The 22,891-nt window shown below is 43.1% G+C and overlaps 3 protein-coding genes across 3 annotated transcripts in view; all 3 read left to right on the forward strand.

Annotated features, from left to right (window-relative positions):
• The window catches only part of LOC129719070 (cytochrome P450 315a1, mitochondrial), a 33,485-nt gene extending 24,263 nt beyond the window's left edge, over positions 1-9,222 (forward strand). Inside the window, exons 2-6 of the mRNA XM_055670438.1 lie at positions 3,013-3,115; positions 3,191-3,327; positions 3,383-3,598; positions 7,239-7,454; positions 7,518-9,222. Coding sequence (XP_055526413.1) covers positions 3,028-3,115; positions 3,191-3,327; positions 3,383-3,598; positions 7,239-7,454; positions 7,518-7,628 — 768 coding nt within the window. The 5' untranslated portion in view covers positions 3,013-3,027 and the 3' untranslated portion in view covers positions 7,629-9,222. The remainder of the gene's footprint in view (positions 1-3,012; positions 3,116-3,190; positions 3,328-3,382; positions 3,599-7,238; positions 7,455-7,517) is intronic.
• Positions 9,223-13,555: 4,333 nt separating this feature from the next.
• On the forward strand, positions 13,556-19,438 carry LOC129716980 (uncharacterized). The gene is made up of 3 exons (XM_055666824.1): positions 13,556-13,829; positions 13,876-18,386; positions 18,451-19,438. Exons 1-2 carry the CDS (start codon positions 13,556-13,558, stop codon positions 14,982-14,984), a joined length of 1,383 nt encoding a protein of 460 aa, XP_055522799.1. The 3' UTR covers positions 14,985-18,386; positions 18,451-19,438.
• A 49-nt stretch (positions 19,439-19,487) lies between these two features.
• On the forward strand, positions 19,488-22,308 carry LOC129718075 (uncharacterized). The gene is made up of 2 exons (XM_055668485.1): positions 19,488-20,392; positions 20,457-22,308. The coding sequence occupies exons 1-2, from the start codon at positions 19,678-19,680 to the stop codon at positions 20,576-20,578; spliced, it is 837 nt and encodes a 278-aa protein (XP_055524460.1). The 5' UTR covers positions 19,488-19,677; the 3' UTR covers positions 20,579-22,308.
• The last annotated feature ends 583 nt before the right edge of the window (positions 22,309-22,891 follow it).

Here is a 22,891-nt window from a genome sequence, read left to right on the forward strand (position 1 = left end):
AAGTTTCAATGACAAATTTACACGAACAATGAACCAATTACATGCGAGCATTCCTAGCACAGACGACGTGAATGGACACCAACCGTTCCCTGTGATATTATCTGTATCAATATCGAAATAAAAATTGACAGAGTCTCCCCGTCACAATAGGTCAATTTATTTTTGCTTCCATGAGCTTAGACTAATATGATGTCTCGAAGGTAAATGTTTTCCGAAAAGTTTGAAACAATCCCCATTCTTGAACAATTTCTTAACCTGCCTGCAGAACCTAATAAAAACTGATGTCTTGAAAGAAAATATGCCGGTAACAGCAACAGTACCAGTGGAGTAAAGAGCCGCTGGTCTCTCGTCGTTTATAATTGCAGCGGTACTCTTCTGTTCGTACTGCAGCGGTACTATTCGTATTGCAGTGGTACACTTTTGTTCGTACATTTCGTGTGCAATCGAGGAAAAACTGCAATGCTGCTGCTGATGGTTCATCATGATAACGTCAGTATTATTGGATTTGGTTTTTGAGGATATAGAATTAATTCTGACTTTGACGCATTACTAGAAATTTTTGGTGCTTCTTCAACAAACACGATATGCTTGTACTTTGTCAAATACATGTTGTTTGCACAAAAAAATACTACAGGCATAATATCGCCAAATATAAACGATATTCTTTCGAGTGTTGTTGAATATATTTAAAAAATTGATTTCCAGGGAAGGCTGAAAATAAAAATACGTGCAGTCGCTGAGCAAACACATTGATTCTGTCTGCAGACTCTGTATATTTTGTAACAAAAAATCCCCTAATTACAGTGTTTAGTCCCACGTCACCATTTCATACAACCCTAGGGCTGTATACCGTGTAGTATTTACATAAAATATGTGAAAATTAGAGATGTACTTACTTTACTTTGTTGGCTAACGGACCGTTAACCGGTCTAGGGCCGAACGAATTAGAGATGTCCAGCTTCTTCTGTCTGGGGCAGCCGCTCTCCAGTCTCCTCGTACACTAGCAGATCGTGCATCTTCTTCCACCGCGTGCGAGGCCTATCACGGAGTCGACGGCCTCTTCCTGGTTCTCTACTGAAAACAGTTTTGGCGGCTCTCTCGTTAGGCATCCTGGCTACATGTCCAGCCCACTGAAGCCTGCCCCGCTGTATTACCTTCACTATATCAGCATGTTTGTATAGCTGGTACACCTCGTGGTTCATGCGTCTGCGCCACACTCCATCTTCTAGTTCACCGCCACGTATCGATCACAGAGCTTTACGCTCAAAAACTCCGAGCACTCGTCGATCAGCTTCCTTTAGCGTCCATGCTTCATGTCCGTAAAGGGCCACCGGGAGTATCAGTGCCTCATACAGCGCTAGTTTTGTGCGAGTTTGCAAACTACGGGATCTTAGCTGGTCCGTAGAAAGCCCTGTTCGCAGCTGCAACTCGTCGTCTCACTTCACGGCTCATATCGTTGTCACATGTCACAAGCGTACCAAGATAAACGAATTCGTCAACCACTTCAAATGGTTCCCCATCAAATTAAATCAAATTAGAGATGTATATTGTCTAAAACAAAAACAACAATAAAGTTACCATGTTGTTCGACTCGACCGTTTGGTTTTTCTTTAGGGGGTTATATACCTTTTTGCTCGAGAAAAAAAGTTTGAATTTTTTTTAAGCGCGTAGCACCTTTTCTAATGCATACAAGTAATAATTTTCTGAAAGTTCAGTTATCCAACAACATTGAACACGTTTTTTCATAAGAAATACCAATTATTTGGCGAGTAATGGCCGTTTCCCCGAAACGATTTGTTTTTGGCAGAAGTTTGCGGTGTTTACGATAGCGACGCAGCAGATCAACTGAAATAAAAAAAACTCATATTTTTTCATTAGTTTAGAAGTGTGGCGGGTACCTGAACGATGAATATTTTGTTTTCAGTGCAAACGAGAACGTTTCTCCCGAAAAAAAAACATGTTTTCAGCGCTGAAAATTTCATCAAAAAATTTTTTCGGCAAGGTTAAGCTTCGTGTATCAAAAATCGATTGTTCAACGACCGAGAAATTCAATAACGAACATTTAAAACATTTTTAATCCCACTGGAAAAGCGTCATCTCATGCCATTGTCCCATTGAGCTTAAGATACGAATTCGGTAGTTAATCAGAAGTACACTAATTCTCTCCTTCTCGGGTGAACAGTTCTCGTTTTCTCGATGATGACTTAAAGCAATAACATCATATCAAGAATACTGGGAACTCTGCTTGAAATCGAGCGCCAGTTTTGGCAGCGCCGTCAATTGAGTTCAGGTGGAACTGACACTTGCTGGTCTGTGTTCTGGCGTTGCGAGTGCAATTCGAACGCACAAGCAGGAATATCACATACGACTTCGTAGGGATGTAATTACCACCATTTTCATAACAAGCTACTACCTTCAATAAGGCAATCCACGAGACAGTTGCGATCAGCTTATTTCAGTTTGTTTTCAACTTTTGACAGCTTCAGGCTTGTACGAACGGTCGCAACTTGGATGCAATGCGGATCGAAAAGCGTGAAAAACAAAAGTTGTCCGATCTAGTATTGCGTTGAGCAATCCTTTACCCAACAATAGAATATCACTTTAGATTTATTTTCCGAGTTGTGTCTTGGTTTTGCAACTTGAAAAACAACAACAATAACAAACGTACAAGCAATGAAACGTCACCCTTGGATTGCCTTATATATGGAGTGCGCTTTTTGATATAGACGCTTGTCATTTGTATGGGATGCTTGTATGGGATCGATCCAGAGATGCCAGTCATCTTTTTGCTTAGACCTAAAGCGAGGGGCCAGATCCTACACTGCCGTGTCATATAAACTTAAAAAAACTTGACAAAAAAGCATTTATAAGTCTTATTGGGCTCATTTATCTAATTTATATATTTCAGTTGTTATAGGTGTGATGCTTGGTAGTTCGTACAATGACAAAAATGCTGTAAAGCTAAATGATTTAGTTGCTCAGTTTTCTCGAACCGTTTATCTGGTTTTTCAGTATAGTTCCAAACTGATGCGAATTTCCCCTTATGTGGCTGATAGCATGCACTTGGATGTCTGGCAAAAATTCGAGAAAATTGTAAAGGAAACTTTGAATACAGGTTGGTATCAGAGAAATAACTGTCAAGACAAATAACTGCCAAAAAGTATATTTACATCCTTATTCAATATTTTAGCAAGTAAAATTATTGACGTTTCACTCGAAGATATCGAACAAGGAGATGGGTTGCTGTCGAAATTTCAAAACAGTGTATCATCACGGGAAGATATACACCGTATATTCGCAGATTTCATTATTGCTGCTGGTGATACCGTAAGAAAATATCGATAACGAAGTACGAAAAAATACAGTATATTTATCATTGTAGACTGCTTTTAGTACATTATGGTGTTTATACCTACTAGCAAAACATCAAACTGTTCAGGAAAAGGTTCGCTTTAGCATAATACAAAGTGGAGACTTAGAATCTCCACTAATTCGAGCAACAGTGAAAGAAACTTTACGAATGTTTCCAGTTGCCCCATTCATTGGTCGGTTCTTGGATCAAGATTCAATCATCGGTGGCTATAATATTCCAAAAAATGTATGTACTAAAATCAATAATTCCATTACACACTTTTTCCTTTTATTCAGGTTTATTCAAACTCACCTTACCAGTCAGCTCCAGGCCGAAGTGTCCCTTGCTGTTCGAAGAAGTCGTCTTCATTCAATTCCGTCCATGGCTGCAGTTCGCCAGCCATGTCGTCTGCGGAGGTCGTTTTCCACTTGATCGAGCCACCTTGCTTGCTGCGCACCCCGTCGCCTCGTTCCAGTCGGGTAGTTATCAAGAACCTTTTTCACCGGGTTGTCGTTCGACATCCTAACGACATGCCCAGCCCACCGTAGTCTCTCGATTTTCGCCGTTTGAGTGGTTTTTTCAGCAGCTGATGAACTCGTTGTTCATCCGCCTCCGCCATGATCCATCTTCCATCTGCTCTTCCATCCCCGCGACGCATTGGTCCTCCACGAGCATGGTCCAGGTTTCGTGGCCGTAGAGGACTACCGGTCTGATCAATGTTTTGTAGATGGTTAACTTCGTGCGGCGACGGATTTTATTCGAACGGAACGTCCTCCGGAGTCCAATGCAGGCACGATTTCCTGCCATAAGGCATCGACGAATTTCTCTGCTGGTGTCGTTGTAAGCAGTCACCAGTGAGCCCAGGCACACGAATTCGTCTACCACCTCGATTTCATCACCGCTAATATGAATTCAAGGCGGGAGGTTTATACTGTATACTCTGGAATCTCTTCCTCTCATGTACTTAATTTTCGATGCGTTTATGGCCAGTCCAATTCGTCCGGCTTCAGCCTTCAGTCGGATGTATGTCTCCGTCATTCTCTCAAGGGTTCGTGCTACAATATCAATGTCACCGACGAAGCCAAAGAGCTGAACAGATATTCTAAAAATCGTGCCACTCGTGTAGATACCAGCCCTACGTAACACACCTTCCAAAGCGATGTTGAATAGCAAGCACGATAATCCATCACATTGTCGTAACCTTCTTCGAGATTCGAAGGGACTTGACAGTGTCCTTGAACTCGAACTACGCACATCACCCGATCCATCGTCGACTTGACCAACCGTGTCAGTTTATCCGGAAAATCGTAATCGTGCATAATCTGCCATAGCTATCACAAAAGATCAAAATAATGGTCGCAGTGGTCCAAATCTTACACAAAAAAAATATCTGCCCTAGCTGATCTCGAACGATTGTGTCGTATGCCGATTTAAAATCGATGAACAAATGATGTGTGGGCACGTTATACTCAAGGTACTTCTGTAGGACCTGTCGTACCGCGAATATTTGGTCCGTGATGGCGCGGGCACCCATAAATCCCACTTGGTAGTACGCCACGAACTCTCTTGCAAACAGTAATAGTCGACGGCACAGAATTTGAGAGAGTACCTTGTAGGCGGCGTTCAGCAACGTGATTGCGCGGTAGTTGCGGCAATCCAACTTGTCGCCTTTTTGTAGATAGGGCACACTATACCCTCAATCCACTCCTCCGGTACTAACTCCTTCTCCCAAATCTTGGCAATAACCCAGTGTAGCGCCTTAGCCAGTGATTCACCACCGTGTTTTATCAGCTCGCTGAGGAGTTGGTCAACTCCAGCGGCTTTATTGTTTTTCAACCGGCCGATCTCATCTCAGCGAACAGCGAAGGAAAAAAATCACCTCTAGCGATCAATGAATACATATAAAGCAAGTCTAAGATGCGTTGCTATCGTCGTCAGTATGCGAAAAACAAAGTATCGGTGATGGTGCACTCTCTTTGCTTCCCTCTTTACGATATATTTCTATTCATTAGTGTACACCACAACAAGTGGTTCTCAATGTGCACAACTCGGTATATAAAGTTATTCGTCTCTCTTACACAGAGCGATCAGATCTTGTTATATTCTTATTCATTTGACTCATGAATATGATTTTTTTGTCAGAAAAAGAAGGAAAATGACAGTGTATGCTCTACTACTCTCGCTTTACTCAACCGCTGCCAAAGTAGTACCTTCCCCCACACTTCCGCACCACACCTCTGCTGCTGCTCAGACGACATGATATTCTCCTGTTGCTTTCTTCCCCTATCGACCGGCATATGGAGAGACAAACGCAACGAGCGAATCGCTTCTCAGAGCTGATGTAGTCTAGTTATATGTTTGTTTTCTCCCAGAAACCTATGCACCAATTCATCATTTCATTATGAGTTGAGAGGATTCAAGTTTAGTCGCGGTCTGTACACTTCATGAGTGCACATGTGATGAATAGACGACGATTGCATCATATTCGTTTCATTTCCATCACTGCTCCTGAAGGTCAGAGGCTGAAATTCTGTCGTCATCTGCGCGTACACCGGGATCTACTACCACTCTGTCGTGTCCTCTGCTACATCGACATTTAGGTGCTCAACGTAGTACTGCTTCCACCTTTTAATCACCTCACGCTTGTTCGTGAGAAGGTTGCCGTCCAGGTCCCTGCACATTTCGGTTTGAGGCACATAGCCTTTGCGGGAACTATTAAGCTTCTTGTAGAACTTTCGTGTGTCATTCGCACGGTACAGTTTCTTCATCGCCTCGCGATCTCGATCTTCCTCCTGGTGCTTCTTCTTACCTAAGACTGAGTTTTTTCTGTTCCGTGCGCGTCGGTAGCGCTCCACGTTCGCCCTCGTTTGGTGTTGCAGCATTCTCGCTCGTACTGCATTCTTCTCTTCCACTGACTCTTTGTATTCGTCGTCAAACCAGTTGTTTCTCCTGTGCGGAACCAAACTTCGGCGTCCCGTAGTTGCCCGATGTTTGGTAGCGGTTGGCGACCGTTGAAAGTTTTGAGCGCATGCATACTGCAACAAGGTAATGGTCCGAATGAATATTCGCACTGCGGTAGGTGCGAACGTTGATGACGTCTGAGAAGATTGGTGGCACAGCTCTGATAAAAGGTAGCCTCTCGATGTCTGCTTTTCCATACCTTCTGTCCCGACCAGCAAAGTTCCTGCAGTGCTACGATTTCGAAGTTGCGTGGATTGAGTCCATCATATATGATCCTGTTGCAGCCGTGAAAACCTAACGATCTGCAATTCCATGTACCGAGTTTCCAATCGTAGTCCTTATTTCGTCGCCTAGGTCTATGGTGATTGCTCCGATCCGTATTAACTTCTTCCAGATTTGCAACGTTTTGTATTTTGCGGGGCGGCTTGTTGGGCCTTCCCCAACCCCCTGTCTCGCCGGAGGACCATCGTGTCAGCTTTGTTTAGAGTCCCACGCTGACACCAGGACGTTGATCAGCCGCTCCTAACATGGAGATCAGACGCTGTTTTGAGCCGCACCATCTTGGTGAACAGACGCTCAGATTGGCGAAGCATTTCCTCTACCGCCGAGATATGGTTACCGCGCCAACGATCGCGTCGCACCTTCTCACTTAGCTATTGTCGGATGACAACATTGCCCAGGCAACGCCAACCAGTTGTGTCCATGTTTCAACTGGTAGTCTATTGTATCATATGACTTGAAAAGGCGTGAGATAGGAACTTGTGAGGGCGGGAGCTCAGTTTGACGCTCCTTCCAAGTTGTCAACTCACCATTTGAAAGTTTATTAAAACTATGTGCGTATATTCTTAGTTGATTATATTTTAAGAAAGCTTGTACGAATCTGAATAACTAATTAGAATGAGTTTAAATGAACTTTGCTTTTCAGACGTTAGCATTATTGTCACTTTATAGCGCTGGAAGAGATGAGACTAATTTTCTTAGACCTAATGAATTCATTCCTCAAAGGTGGATGCGTGGAAATGAACGAAGTGAATCATATCAGCCTTTTAACGTCAATGCTAGTTTACCTTTTGCAATGGGCAGCAGAAGTTGCGTAGGTCGCCGCATCGCATTGTATCAGATGCATTTTCTACTTTCGAAGGTAAGTAGGACACAACGAAGTTTTTGTTGTGAGACAACAATAAACAACATTATATTGTTTCAGCTACTACAGCACTACAAAATAACAGTAGATAATACTGAAGTGGAAGCAGAGTTAAAACTTGTAACTATTCCGAAAAACAAGTTTAAACTAATGTTCACCAATTTTAACTAATAAACCTGAACTAATCCACCTAGCAGTGCAAAAACCTTTGTTATACTAACTATTACTACACATAAACTTATTATGTCAGTAAACCATAAATCGTTCAAAATTGAATTTAAAAGATAGTTTTCCAGAGGATGAACCAAATACGATCATTGAATCAAACCTCGACGTGGTTTTCACAAATATTGTGAATATCATCACTCGAGTCTGGGCTATATTTTTTCGACCCCACACCATTTTTTAAAGCTTTCTACAAACAATTTATGAATTTTTGACACAATCGAAAGCCCAGAAACAATAAAGATAACAATGATGCAGATTCAATTCTAGAACAGCAGATATGTTTGTCAGTTTTCAAAAACCACAAAATCTAGAAATAAACATAATGATTGTAAATTATGAATTTGCATCGAATATTTCCTACGAATTGCAGCAAAGTTCTACAAACTTGCTCTCAAGAAATTATAGTTCAGAATTAGGGACCATCCACATAACACGTGGACATATCTTAAACGATTTTGTTTAGCTATTAAAAACAAAAGGTTCATTAATTTACACCAGTTAGAAGGCAACACAGAGTATAAAACACAGCACAGATGTCTTCTACTCTTAGTTTCTTTTGAGAAATACATAGCGGTTGAAAAAAGAGGAACGAGAGAAAAAGAGAGAAAATAAAATAGAAAAAAAAGGAAGATAGAGTAAGAATTGATCCGAAATGTAAAATATCTCATGTTTAAACATTCTGATTTAAATATTCTAACATTCAAGCAACTGATAAAAAACTCGCTCAGTATTTTTTTCGAAGAGCTTTGGAGCTTCCATTTGCACTTGTATACATCAAAATCAAATAATACGTTCTGTAAGAAAGGTGAGATTTTTTCTTGTTTTTCTTTGTTCGATTTTGATATACCACACAGATAAGCAACATATTGACACCTACCCACGTACATACGCACATACAAATATATACAGCCAGTGTTCATTTAGTTGAACTGAGTCGGTTGGTATACAACACTTGGCCCTCAACAGATTCATTTGGTGTTTAAAGTTGAATATCCTATGTAAAACATATTTTTCGATCAATATCTCGAAATCTAAGTCAATAATCAAAAATCCACTCAGTAGCAATCTGGGGGAACACAATAGTTTTCATTTGCATATAAGATCATCAAAATCGGGTATTGCGTTCTATAAGAAAGGTGCGTTAGTATTTTGCGGCACATACAAACAGACAACACACATACACACACACACACGAATTGACATTGCTCAGTTCGTCGAGCTGAGTCGAATGGTTCTATTTTGCGTTTTTCGACCGATTTTATAACCTGTGTTTAGTATAACAAAGGTAATAGTATAACAAAGATAATAATAGTTGATTATCTAACGCAACAGTTGTATATAGGACAACCCTATCTCAGATTTGCAGTTCTCACGAATGTATGAACCATTAATTCAATATGCGTAAGATTTATGGGATGGAGAATTTTAAATGTCCCTAATTGTAGCCTAGCCGTCTCGACATTAGGAATGGAGTTGTCATTCAGGTGGCGTACTTTTAGGTTGCGACAATATATGAAATAAACTTTTCAAACTGTAAAGATAAGTGAATTTTCACTCACACCACACCCGATATTCCTATATGTTTACATTTCAGGTGTTTAAACCTGATGTACTGTTACCGTGCCTAATTTCCTAATTCTGCGCAATTTCTATTATACTTTTGTTTTGTTGTATTTTTTGTAACTATGAGCATATTTTTATTTTGACGTAGAACTACGTCTAACCGCACTATATCGAGATACATTCTGCGAAAACTAAAACCAAGATGTAACGTAGGAATGAAAGATTTCAAATGTTGATACTGATGTAACCACTTGATGGATCACAATAATCAATATGTCGTTGGATTGATAAAATGATAGACAATTTTGTGATTCTTCAGTTATCATTATCATTTCATTGTTAAACAGTGAAAATTTCATAAAAGTTTCAAGGTCGAATTTTCACGAACAATGTACCAATCACATGCGAGCACGCCTGGCACAGACTTCATGATTAGACACCAACTGCCTGCTGTGATATACTTTATAGTAGTGGCAAAAAAAATTGACAGAATCACCCCGTCCCAATAGGTCAACTAATGTTTACTTCCATGAGCCTAGACTATTTTGACGTCTTGAAGGTAAAGCTTTTTCGGAAAGTTCGTAACAACCTCTTCTGTCAGACAGTTTAGCGATCTGCTGTTAGAATGTTATTAAAACTGATGTCTTGAAGGAAAACATGCTGACACAGGCAACAATACTGTACCGAGAAATGTATGAATAGAGCGCTGGTCACTCGTCGTCTGTCAGTGCAGAAGAACTACGCCGCCGGGGACCACAAAGTTCTGTACGTGTCGGTAGAGGCACATAGCAGGGCATAAAATTTGGTGCATTTTACAGATAAAATGCGTTGTTTATTTTTGAACTCTACGCTCTGTTTTTCTCAGATTTATTAAAATAACTGAATATAGGGTATTAAAAAGACAATAGAAAACCAAAATGCTCGGTATAGATCTTTGAATAGGTACTTAAACGAGCTGTGCTCATGATTATATTTTTATAACTAAAATAATTCATTATGACAATCCTAGTTGCATCCCGCGGTGGCGGTATAGAGGAAAACTAAATTCATTTCATCTTTATATTAGAGTTCCGACATTTGTATTTGTATTTTTCAATTAATTTTTTTTTTCATTATATATTATCTACAAGAAAATATTAATTTCCATAACCTTACTTAAAATTGAACAACACTCTGCAAACATTGAAGGGCTAATGTGCATCACTCTAGCCCGGATTATTTTTGAAGATACCGTGACTGCGGGTAATTCCGCGCAGCACATTTTTCCGCGCACTAATCTTAAAAAACTATTTTCAGCACAATAAATTTCACTAGAACACAACTAATTTGTGTGCTTTACCATGTGCATAGCATAGCCTGCTATGATAGTACGGAAATTAGGTATGTTTTAGTAAAACTTACTGTTCAAAAACAGTTTTTTAAAAAGAGTGCGCCGAAAAATATGCTGCGCGGATTCACAGTAACAGACATATGACTTTCAAATATAGTATTTTCGTTGTTTTTTGGGATGACACCCCGTTAAGCATACAGACGCGAGGCATAGTACGCTAGGCATAATGGACGGCAGGCATACGGACACGAGGCATATGGACGCGAGGCCGAATGGACGCAAGGCCGAATGGACGTGAGGCCGAATGGACACAAGGCCAAGGAAAAGTGATGCGAAATATGTTATTATCGTCATCATCATCACAGCCCTCTTTCAATATCATGTATTTCGCTTCAAAGTGTCATTTGGCAAGCAATACACTCGCGGCCTTCGGCCGACTCGCTGTTCGAGCGAATGCTGTCCTTACTCGCTACCGCTCGTTCGGACTTAACTAAGGGAAGAAAACTCTGTTTGAGTAGACCTAGGAAACCAGTAGATCAGTCGTTTGGGTGCGAGAGGCCGCCGCTTCCGACGGCGGGTCGGCGGCCGGCTCGGACTGCGGAAACCACGGCGGCTTAGTGCCGCCTCGTTTCCTTGCCCTCGATTATGCGTCTTCGCCGCATGATTTCAAGAAAAGTATTATACCCAACTTTAACTCTTTAGAAATATATTTACACTTGAACTACATAATTGGATCTCATGCGATCGTACAACATCGCATTCGGCCTTGCGTTCATTCGGCCTTGCGTCCATTCGGCCTCGCGTCCATTCGGCCTTGTGTCCATTCGGCCTCGCGTCCGTTATGCCTTGTGGCAGTATGCCTCGTATCCATTATGCCTCACATCCATTATGCCTCGCGTCTGTATGCCTAGCATACTATGCCTAACATCCATATGCCTAGCGTCCATATGCCTCGTGTCCCGTCCCCGTTTTTTGGTACCTTGAAACTGATTAAATTTTTTTTCTGATTGATTCTGTTTGACCTGAAAATTCATAAAATTCTATGTCAATTTTGAAATTTCCTGTGAATATACATTTTTGACTAAAAACTATGATTTCTTATCGATATTTTTTCCACGAGCTTGTAGCTGCAGGAAAAAAACGTGACATCTTTGCCGCTTTATGATCAGTGAGTGAGCCATCTTCCACAATACAAATATATATAGAAGGAAGTTTAGTTTCTACTAAATCGTACTCAATTAGATATTACATGGAAATTTGCCTTTTCGCGTATTAAAGAAAATTGACTGTATTAGAATGAAAGGTTTTCATCAATGTTAAAGGGATTTTTTTTTTCTAAAATAGAGTGCTGCAAATAAATAATCAAAATACAGACCCCGTTCGATTTTTGCAACACGCCAGAATTTTTTCTGTTGCCAAACCATGCCAAAAATGAGCAGATCGTTCATTTTATGACAGATCGCTCATTTTAAGTGTCCAAAGACGACCTCAACAGTAGAAATGGCCACCAATGAACGAGTTTTAATTACAAGTTGTTTGAGGTGTCGCTTGATGAATTTAGGCTGACGACCTAGATACTTGATATGACCACCCCAGTAATTTGAGGCATAGTACTGCTTTGATCATGATCATTACATTACCGGAACATATTCCAGTCCAGTCAACTCAAATAGCTTCAAAAGGAAAATAAAACTATTGTAGTCCTACGTTAACTATGCGGTCGTGTCTTGGATACCACCCTTCTTTTATTTTTTTTTTAATATTATTGATTCTATGTCAGTGGTCACAAAAAATATCAAGAAGACATGCGAATAAAAGAAAAAAATCTGAATTGTAAACACTGTCAATGTCGCAAACACCTTTGTTCGTAGTAACGAAAAGACAACGGCTGGTAATAGTTTTATTCATTCCCATTCAAAACGAGTGCAACGATTTAAACAAAGGTAAGAAAAGTTAGTATTAGTCATGAATTAGGTAAAAAAGAAATATTAGCTTACGCTGAGTAGCGTTTGTTTTTTGTGTTCCTAACTATGCGCAGTTTTACAGAGATGAATTCTGGCAAAATTAAGCGGAAGCACATGCAATATGACAAGAACAACATGCTTGCGGCTGTGGACAAGGTAAGAAGAGGCTTTTCCATACGTCAAGCCGCAAGGGAATATGGGATTCCCGAAAACACACTTCGCGCAAAGTTTTCAGCTGGTGTCGAGTTGAACTCTGCGGCGCGTCCTGGGAGACCAACAGCGTTAACAACACAAGAGGAAGGCCGGATCGTCGATTGGATTATTCGAATGGCGAAAGCAGGCAGAGCTGCATGCCACCACGGGTCGGCGCGTGGCGATCGCCGAGGTCACGTAATACGAGGGTGACCGCTAACAGTACCCAACAGCCCGGACCAGCAGCGGGAGATTGCCTAGGGGTGGTGAGGTGGTGAAGGTCGGTTACTGGGCCGTCGACACTCCTCGTAAATGCCACAAGTACCCGGAAGCATCTCTGACGGAGCGAGTAGTGCCGCTCCCATCAACCAAATGCACTCCCCTGCCCATTGGGGCTGACACCAGTAAGGTGCCAGCAGTGAATGAAACGGATTCGAGTCGGACTTTGATACGGAACCACGACCAAGGCTGGCACCTGCATCGGGCTCCCTTAGTAAAGTCGCGTGACAGCGGCTTGAAACGGCGAGATGGTACCCGGTGCAGTCTCCGTCCCATAAAACCTGGCAGGCCTTCCAGTACGTTCCGCGTCCATTGCCTGGTGGGAATCAGGCAGAGAAGGATCAGATGGGGGGGGGACTAGTCCTAGGACAAGATGCCCCTTTCCTGACTTACGCGGGCGGGGGCGTCATAGTGCTCATAAGGTGCTATGGCGACCTCCCTTACCCATCGCCTCACTGCTTCGGCATAAACTACCGTGGGACCATACAAGCGACTTCTTCTCTATGGACAAGGATAGCGGCTGAAAGGGCGACCCAATCAACATGAATCCTACCAGTAAAAAAGAAGCGACGAGCGTGGAGGGACTACCAAATTCCTTTGCGAGAGGTGGCATCCAGCGGTCTACGCAGAAGAAGGCAGAGACGGATGCAGTAAAATCCGGTGGTGGAAAGGTTAACACGCCAGTCTCCACACCGGACATAACGGTCGACGGTCCCTTGTTAATCAAGGCCATCGAGAAAAGTAGGGACAAGCGGCCAAGGGTGGCAGCGCTGTCCGAACAGCTCGATGCGATCATCGAGTTCGCAACGAATAGGAGTAATATCGCTTCGGACTACCATTGACGAAGCTCAACAGGAGTAAGCCGAACTCGTGGAGCGGGCCGAAGCGGCTGAAAAGGAGGTGTGGAAGGAAAGGGCAACTGAATCCAAAGGGGTTCAGACTGATGCCCCCACGTTCGCAGTGATCTGCTCTACAGGGCAGACCACTAAGCCAACGCGGCAGTCCCTGGGGGAAGCGGCCCCCGAAAATGTGAAAAAGCGGTTGGTGGCGCTATCCACACGGGGCAGCACACCAACAGGCACAAGGGCCGAAGTGTCGACCGGAGCGGCTACTGCGGGAAACCCCTGGGTTACCGTGATAGGAAAAGGGTGCCAGGAAGGTAGAAAACGCCAAGACGGAGCGGCAAAGAAACGACCGCTAAGGGCCAAGAAGGCCAAGAGCAGGGGGGACGCCCTCATTCTCAGGACTGACGGGTCTAAGTACTCGGAAGTATTGAAAAAGATGAGGGGCGAAACCCAGCTCAAGGAGTTGGGGGCAGATGTGCGGAGCATCCGCCGATCTCGCACCGGCGAGATTATCCTTGAGCTCCGAAAGGATGCGAAAAACAAGGGCGCTTCCTACAAGGCGGTAGCCGAGCAGGTCCTCGGCAAGGATGTGCAAGTTCGGGCACTCACCTCGGAGGTGACTCTCCAGCTTAAAAACCTGGATGAAATCGACATTGCACAAGCCCTCAAGGAGAAGTGCGGGGTGGAGGTGGCTACTGAGTCAATCCGCCTCCGGAAGGGTCCAGCGGGAACCCAAGTGGCCACCTTCCGGTTAGCGTCGGCGGACGTGAACCTGGCACTGAAGGAAGGTCAGCTAAAGGTCGGCTGGTCAGTATGCCCCCTGGGTATACTCCAGCAACCGGACGTTTGCTTCCGGTGCTTCGAGGGAGGACATAAGTCCTGGACCTGCAAGGGGCCCGATAGGAGCCAACTATGCAGGCGTTGCGGTGGTGCAGGCCATAAAGCGAAGGACTGTGGGGAGCCTCCCACATGGTGTGTTCCGGGAAACGGGACGCCAAACACTTTATGGGAGGCCCCAGGTGCCCAGCCGGCAAGCCAGTTACGAAACCACGCGCGTAAGGGTGAGGCAACTGAACCTGAACCATTGCTACGCGGCTCAGCAGCTGCTATACTAAGCAGCCACTGAGTCGCTGTCGGACATCGCCATTGTATCGGACCCCTACCGCATCCCTCCCGGAAACGGTAACTGGGTTGCGGATAGGTCCAGCATGGCGGCCATATGGACGACGGGCAGGTTTCCGGTTCAGGAGGTTTTTTCAACCTCAGAAGCAGGGTACGTGGTTGCCGAGGTGAACGGAGTGTTCTACTGTAGTTGCTATGCTCCGCCGCGTTGGTCTGGTTTACCTACAAACGGCCGGAACACGAAAGGCCGAATCAATAACGGCCGAATTTCAAACGGCCGAATCTATCAAACGGCCGAACCACAAAAGGCCGAATCATTCGACAGACCGAAAAATCATTGATAATTAACAGAGATTTAAATGAAACCCGAAATCATCCACCTAGCGGTGAAACCCAGCCTCTTTCAATCGAACTTATTATTTGTTGAAATAGATTTTTTTTTCCTGTATGGACTTCCTCACTGCGACCAGAATCGTAGATCTATTGTGAGATATGCCCGGGTGTCTGCTGTATTCCGCACTTCTGGGAAACCACCAGGTGACCCATCGGCATATAGGCCTATCTGCCTGCTAGACACGGCGGGCAAGGTACTTGAGAGGATTATCCTCAACAGACTGGTGAGGTACACAGAGGGTGTAAACGGTCTGGCAAGCAACCAGTTCTGCTTCCGGAAGGGCAGGTCCACGCTGGATGCTATCACCTCCGCCTCCGAGACGGCGGAGACAGCACTCCAGCGCAAGAGAAGGGGAACACGCTATTGCGCAATCGTCACGCTCGACGTGAAGAATGCGTTCAATAGCGCCAGTTGGGACTCCATAGCGCTCGCGCTCAGGAGCATCCATGTACCGGTGTCGTTGTACAAGATTCTGGAAAACTTCCTCTAGAATCGAGTACTGGTTTACAACACAAAGGAGGGTCAGAAGTGCGTTCCAATCACCGCAGGGGTTCCGCAAGGTTCCATCCTGGGTCCGGTGTTGTGGAACGTCATGTATGACGGGGTGCTGAAACTAAAGATTCCTGAAGAGGTTGTGATCGTCGGCTTTGCAGACGACATAACGCTAGAGGTTTACGGCGAGTCGATCGAAGAGGTCGAGTTGACGGCTGCGCACTGCATACGCAAGGTCGAGGATTGGATGCGCTCCAGGAAACTGGAGCTCGCACACCATAAGACGGAGGTCACGGTTGTTAACAACCGTGAATTGGAGCAACAGGCGGTGGTCAAAGTCGGTGACTGCACCATCACCTCAAAGCGATCGTTGAAGCTCTTGGGGGTTATGGTCGACGACAAGCTCACGTTCGGGAGCCACGTCGACTATGCCTGTAAGAGGGCCTCATCGGCTTTTGCAGCACTATCTCGTATGATGTCCAATAGCTCAGCGGTTTATGGCAGCAAGCGAAGACTTCTTGCCAGCGTGGTTTTGTCCATACTTAGGTATGGTGGGCCAGTGTGGTCCAGAGCGTTAGGTACTAACAGTTACCGTGGTAAACTGGAAACTACCTACAGGCTCATGTGCCTGAGAGTTGCGAGTGCGTATCGTACAGTGTCATACGATGCAATCTGTGTCTTGTCCGGCATGATGCCAATCAGCATCGCCATCATGGAGTACAGAGAGTGTTTCGACCAATGTGACACAAGGGGCATACGAGGTACCAGAAGGTCATTCTCAATGCTCCGCTGGCAGCGAGAATGATCCAGCTCCACAAAGGGCAGATGGACGCACCGACTTATACCGGAGATATCCGGCTGGGTCGAGAGACGACATGGTGAAGTGAACTTCCACCTGACACAAATCCTGTCAGGCCTTGGTTGTTTCAGGCAATATCTGCACAGGCTCGGACATGCGGGGTCTCCCATCAGTAGGTGTCTGGGGGAGTGTAACTACCCCAGCATCTCTCCCCTAGTCTCATCCCCACACCCTGAGTTCTCTTCTCAGGTGTCTGTCCTTTAAAAAAAAAAAAAAAGAGATGGCGAAAACTGGATTTCCGTTGTATTGTCAGCGGTTGAAGGCATCTGTGGCACACTACCTTAAATCGATTGGGCGATCTAGTTTCGTCGGAATTCCTCCTGGCCGCAAATGGTTGAATAATTTTTTTTAAACGACACCCTGAAATTTCTCACAGAGTACCGAGTGCTCTTTCCAAACAGCGGACCTATGTCAAACAAAGCCTTGGTGCTACATTCCGATTCGGAACTCGACCTTCTGTTTTCTTATAAACAGACTTCGCAGCCAACTGTTTAGTGTACAGGACAATTGCGGGGCTAGCGCTACGATTCTACTGACACTAACAGTACGTCCCAGTACTAGCATCGTACTTCGAGACCAACTGGGAAGCGGACCTATATCACAGAGGATAAAATTCAAAGCTGGTTTGAAGAAGTACATAACTATATTCTAGAGGCTGGCTTGCAAGAAGTTCTGCTACACCCAGGTCGAATTTTTAATATGGACGAATTATCCATCCTTCTTGTTCCAACAAAAAAAAACTGTGTTCGCCAAAACAGGAGAAAAATATGTGCACACTTCTAATGCCAGTTCCGAAAAGGAATGCTACACGGTGTTGTTTTCTGCAAGCGCGGCAGGAGTTCTGGCACCACCGACGGTATTGTTTCCGTACAAACAACGTCTGCCAGCAGAAATCGTCAATAGCGCTCCGGATGGTTGGTCTATTGGGAAAAATGTATCAGGATGGATGACACAGGAGACATTTTATGAATATTTAAAAAATGTTTTCCACCCATGGCTACTGAGATTCAAGGTAGCTTTTCCCATTTTACTTTTCGTAGATGGCCATAGATCGCACGTTTCTCTTCAGACCACTGAGTTTTGCAAGGAGAAACAAACTGTATTGATTTGTCTTTTTCCAAATTCAACACATGTGCTTCAGCCTCTAGATGTCGCATTTTTCAGAGGTCTGAAAGTTAAGTGGAACAAGCGGCTCATTGATTGGCGTACTTTTCGTGCCGGTGAGTCTTTGAAAAGGCATGATTTTGCACCTTTATTGAAGCGGGCAGTTGATATGGTCAACTTATCACCCACTTTGTGCAACGGGTTCCGCAAATGCGGTCTTTATCCGTGGAACCCAGATGCAGTGAACTATGCAATGCTTTTACAAAATAAAACTCCACAAACATCAGCCTCAACAGCCCAAAAGCAACCGATAAGCGATACTAATAATGAGTTCGAATCTAAAAATGTTTTGCTCGGATTAAAATCATATCTCACTGTTGGTCAACTGAAAAGATTTGAGGATAATTATTCAAACACAATTCGGACCGGACCTGTTGGTGACACAAATTTGTTTTATGTTTGGCAGACCATTAAACGGGAATCCAATGAACAACACAGCACAATACAAAACGAAAAGTTACCGAGATTTAGCGGATTTCATGAGTCGGAAATACGTGGTAGAGTCTAACACATTGATGATTTGAATTATACAATGTTTAACCAGATATTATCTTGTTTCAGCTGGTCGTCTTAATGTTCAGGCAAGATTCGCATCGTTTGAGCAACAGGCCATTTCGTCTCAAGATGACTCCGTTTGTAACGAGCAATTAACGGAGGAAGCAATGCATTTTTTTCGAGGATAGTTTCAGTTGCTACCAGCGAAGAATTCCGAAAATTTCATAAAGATTTGGAGCAAAAAAAATAATAAAATTGTAGCGGAAAAAATGCAGAGAAAAGCAGCTCGTGAAAAGAAAAGGCAGTTAGTACAAGAGAAGCGCCGAAAACAAACATTAACGAAGGCTTCAAATGATGGAAAAACTTCTACAGAAAATGTTTGAATTACTTTCCTTTTTAATAAACAATTTTGTTAAAACAATCATTGTTATTTTTTGGCTGCACAGAATCAGGAACAAAACTGCGCAGAATAAGGAACATGCCCAAGCAAGTGCGCAGAATTGGCACCAAACATATATGCAAAATTTTCTTCTCATACTGTTGTTTTGGCTGTACATGTGTCTAACTTTTTTTTCTGTATTTTTCAAAGTCACACATCATGTCTGCCGTAATCTCGCAGACTGACGTAAGCGCCATTTTTCCAAATATGGGGTTCTTATGCCAATTTGTTCGTTATTCGAAGATCCATCTTTTGGTATGGTTTAGTTGTTACTTATTCGTACGTTGCATAAAATCAAGAAAACAAAATGACGTATGCACCATTTCAATACAAAAGTGACAAGTAACCCGTTCGTTTTTGGGGCGTATTGAAAAACTGATCAAATAGATGTACGTCATGAAGTTGTATCACGGCAGATGTGGACCTATGATTTGTTTAATGCATGTGAAAAATCTGCGAACTAGAGTTAAACTTTTGAAATTGTCTTAACTGCGCAGAATACTCAATATCCAGATTGTCTATGTTAGTCTGCGTGCTCGTGGCTCAAACATATGTAGCCGACTCTTTTTTTACCTCTACTGTTTAATTTTATAAAGGGTGATTTTTTAAGAATTTGGTTTTTCTTTAAAAACTAACGCATAAAAATTACAAAACTCGCCAAAACAGGAGAAAAATATGTGCACACTTCTAATGCCAGTTCCGAAAAGGAATGCTACACGGTGTTGTTTTCTGCAAGCGCGGCAGGAGTTCTGGCACCACCGACGGTATTGTTTCCGTACAAACAACGTCTGCCAGCAGAAATCGTCAATAGCGCTCCGGATGGTTGGTCTATTGGGAAAAATGTATCAGGATGGATGACACAGGAGACATTTTATGAATATTTAAAAAATGTTTTCCACCCATGGCTACTGAGATTCAAGGTAGCTTTTCCCATTTTACTTTTCGTAGATGGCCATAGATCGCACGTTTCTCTTCAGACCACTGAGTTTTGCAAGGAGAAACAAACTGTATTGATTTGTCTTTTTCCAAATTCAACACATGTGCTTCAGCCTCTAGATGTCGCATTTTTCAGAGGTCTGAAAGTTAAGTGGAACAAGCGGCTCATTGATTGGCGTACTTTTCGTGCCGGTGAGTCTTTGAAAAGGCATGATTTTGCACCTTTATTGAAGCGGGCAGTTGATATGGTCAACTTATCACCCACTTTGTGCAACGGGTTCCGCAAATGCGGTCTTTATCCGTGGAACCCAGATGCAGTGAACTATGCAATGCTTTTACAAAATAAAACTCCACAAACATCAGCCTCAACAGCCCAAAAGCAACCGATAAGCGATACTAATAATGAGTTCGAATCTAAAAATGTTTTGCTCGGATTAAAATCATATCTCACTGTTGGTCAACTGAAAAGATTTGAGGATAATTATTCAAACACAATTCGGACCGGACCTGTTGGTGACACAAATTTGTTTTATGTTTGGCAGACCATTAAACGGGAATCCAATGAACAACACAGCACAATACAAAACGAAAAGTTACCGAGATTTAGCGGATTTCATGAGTCGGAAATACGTGGTAGAGTCTAACACATTGATGATTTGAATTATACAATGTTTAACCAGATATTATCTTGTTTCAGCTGGTCGTCTTAATGTTCAGGCAAGATTCGCATCGTTTGAGCAACAGGCCATTTCGTCTCAAGATGACTCCGTTTGTAACGAGCAATTAACGGAGGAAGCAATGCATTTTTTTCGAGGATAGTTTCAGTTGCTACCAGCGAAGAATTCCGAAAATTTCATAAAGATTTGGAGCAAAAAAAATAATAAAATTGTAGCGGAAAAAATGCAGAGAAAAGCAGCTCGTGAAAAGAAAAGGCAGTTAGTACAAGAGAAGCGCCGAAAACAAACATTAACGAAGGCTTCAAATGATGGAAAAACTTCTACAGAAAATGTTTGAATTACTTTCCTTTTTAATAAACAATTTTGTTAAAACAATCATTGTTATTTTTTGGCTGCACAGAATCAGGAACAAAACTGCGCAGAATAAGGAACATGCCCAAGCAAGTGCGCAGAATTGGCACCAAACATATATGCAAAATTTTCTTCTCATACTGTTGTTTTGGCTGTACATGTGTCTAACTTTTTTTTCTGTATTTTTCAAAGTCACACATCATGTCTGCCGTAATCTCGCAGACTGACGTAAGCGCCATTTTTCCAAATATGGGGTTCTTATGCCAATTTGTTCGTTATTCGAAGATCCATCTTTTGGTATGGTTTAGTTGTTACTTATTCGTACGTTGCATAAAATCAAGAAAACAAAATGACGTATGCACCATTTCAATACAAAAGTGACAAGTAACCCGTTCGTTTTTGGGGCGTATTGAAAAACTGATCAAATAGATGTACGTCATGAAGTTGTATCACGGCAGATGTGGACCTATGATTTGTTTAATGCATGTGAAAAATCTGCGAACTAGAGTTAAACTTTTGAAATTGTCTTAACTGCGCAGAATACTCAATATCCAGATTGTCTATGTTAGTCTGCGTGCTCGTGGCTCAAACATATGTAGCCGACTCTTTTTTTACCTCTACTGTTTAATTTTATAAAGGGTGATTTTTTAAGAATTTGGTTTTTCTTTAAAAACTAACGCATAAAAATTACAAAACTGTATGAAATCTTTATTAGAGCCGATAAATTGGTTTATGCCATTTTCTTTTTAAAGATAATTTCATTCAAATGTTGGCCACGGCTACGTTTCGAATGGTTCATACGTAAAGTCCAACTTTGGGTCACTTTTTCGATAATTTCGGCTGGTATCTCGCGAATAACGCATGTAATGTTGTCTTCCAAGGCTGGAATTGTTGTTGGCTTATCCGCATAGAGGAGAGACTTAACGTAACCCCACAAAAAATAATCTAGCGGTGTTAAATCGCATGATCTAGGCGGCAAATTCACCGGTCCATTTCGTGAGATGGAATGCTCACCGAACTCACAGGGCTAGTAGCGAGTCACTTTTTAGTGACTTTGTCACTATTTTGAACCTAGTCACTTAAAAGTCACTATTTACGCTTAAAAGTCACTAAAGTCACTATTTTACGACAAAATGGTCACTAAAGTCACTTTTTTGCTTTAAATGTATAAATTAACTATTGTTGTTGTAGCTGGCCCACAGGCCGCGATGTGTTTCCGTCTACTAAATACCTTCCAGGACGTATAAACGAGTAGCTTAAGCGCCACCTCCAGAGAGGGCTACTCGTCGTGTTGAATTTTGCCCAGCACGAAACCTAAACCTCAGGGCAGGTTGTGGAAGAATTGTCCCGAAGCGACATAAAGAAACGGTAGCAATTGTTAAATGAAGAATTACTCCGCCGCGCGTACGATGAAACCACACGTACGCGAATGTGAGAATTCTCCTAGACAAGATTTACCTGTTTGGGAAGCATAAAATCGAGCATAGTATATAGTATTTACAACGATTTACATTTATTGCATGAAGCGGGATTTACTTAAGTCTAACGGGTTAGTGGCGTGTACAGTCAATTATCACATTTTATTTCCTCGCTTCTGTGTGCTTGCAAAAGAACTCGTCCAACAGACGGCTGGACGGCGAAAGCTTTCTATCAAGAAGGGGTTTTTTGTGTGTCTTTATCAGGCCCGGCTCATAGAGCTATTTTTACTCACGGTAGATAAAGAAGTCCCGTCGGTGCTATTAATAGCCCTACCGTCGATGACTTGTTGCGTCCACTGCTGTTCTGCTTGGCGTCGTTGGCGTCGATCGATGAGCTGCGATGGCGTCACTCGATGATAAGCGATGGCGTCGATCAGCTGGCGTCACTCGATGATAAGCGATGGCGTCGATCAATGAGACGGGATGGCGTCGATCGGACGGTATCGACGGCGTCGTTTGCCGGCTGATCTCAAGGGCCGACGTTTAACCAGAGCAGCAACTTCCAATCCCGTCGTGGGTCAGCAGCGTGAGGGTGGCAGCGTCGCGCTGGTGCAGCGGCTAGTAAAGGGCGAAAAGAAAGCCCAAAAAAGAAGCCGACAACGGCTTCTTTTTGTAACAATAACGCA

This window comes from Wyeomyia smithii, chromosome 1, assembly GCF_029784165.1.
Source record: "Wyeomyia smithii strain HCP4-BCI-WySm-NY-G18 chromosome 1, ASM2978416v1, whole genome shotgun sequence".
In the NCBI taxonomy this organism is placed as follows: domain Eukaryota; kingdom Metazoa; phylum Arthropoda; class Insecta; order Diptera; family Culicidae; genus Wyeomyia; species Wyeomyia smithii.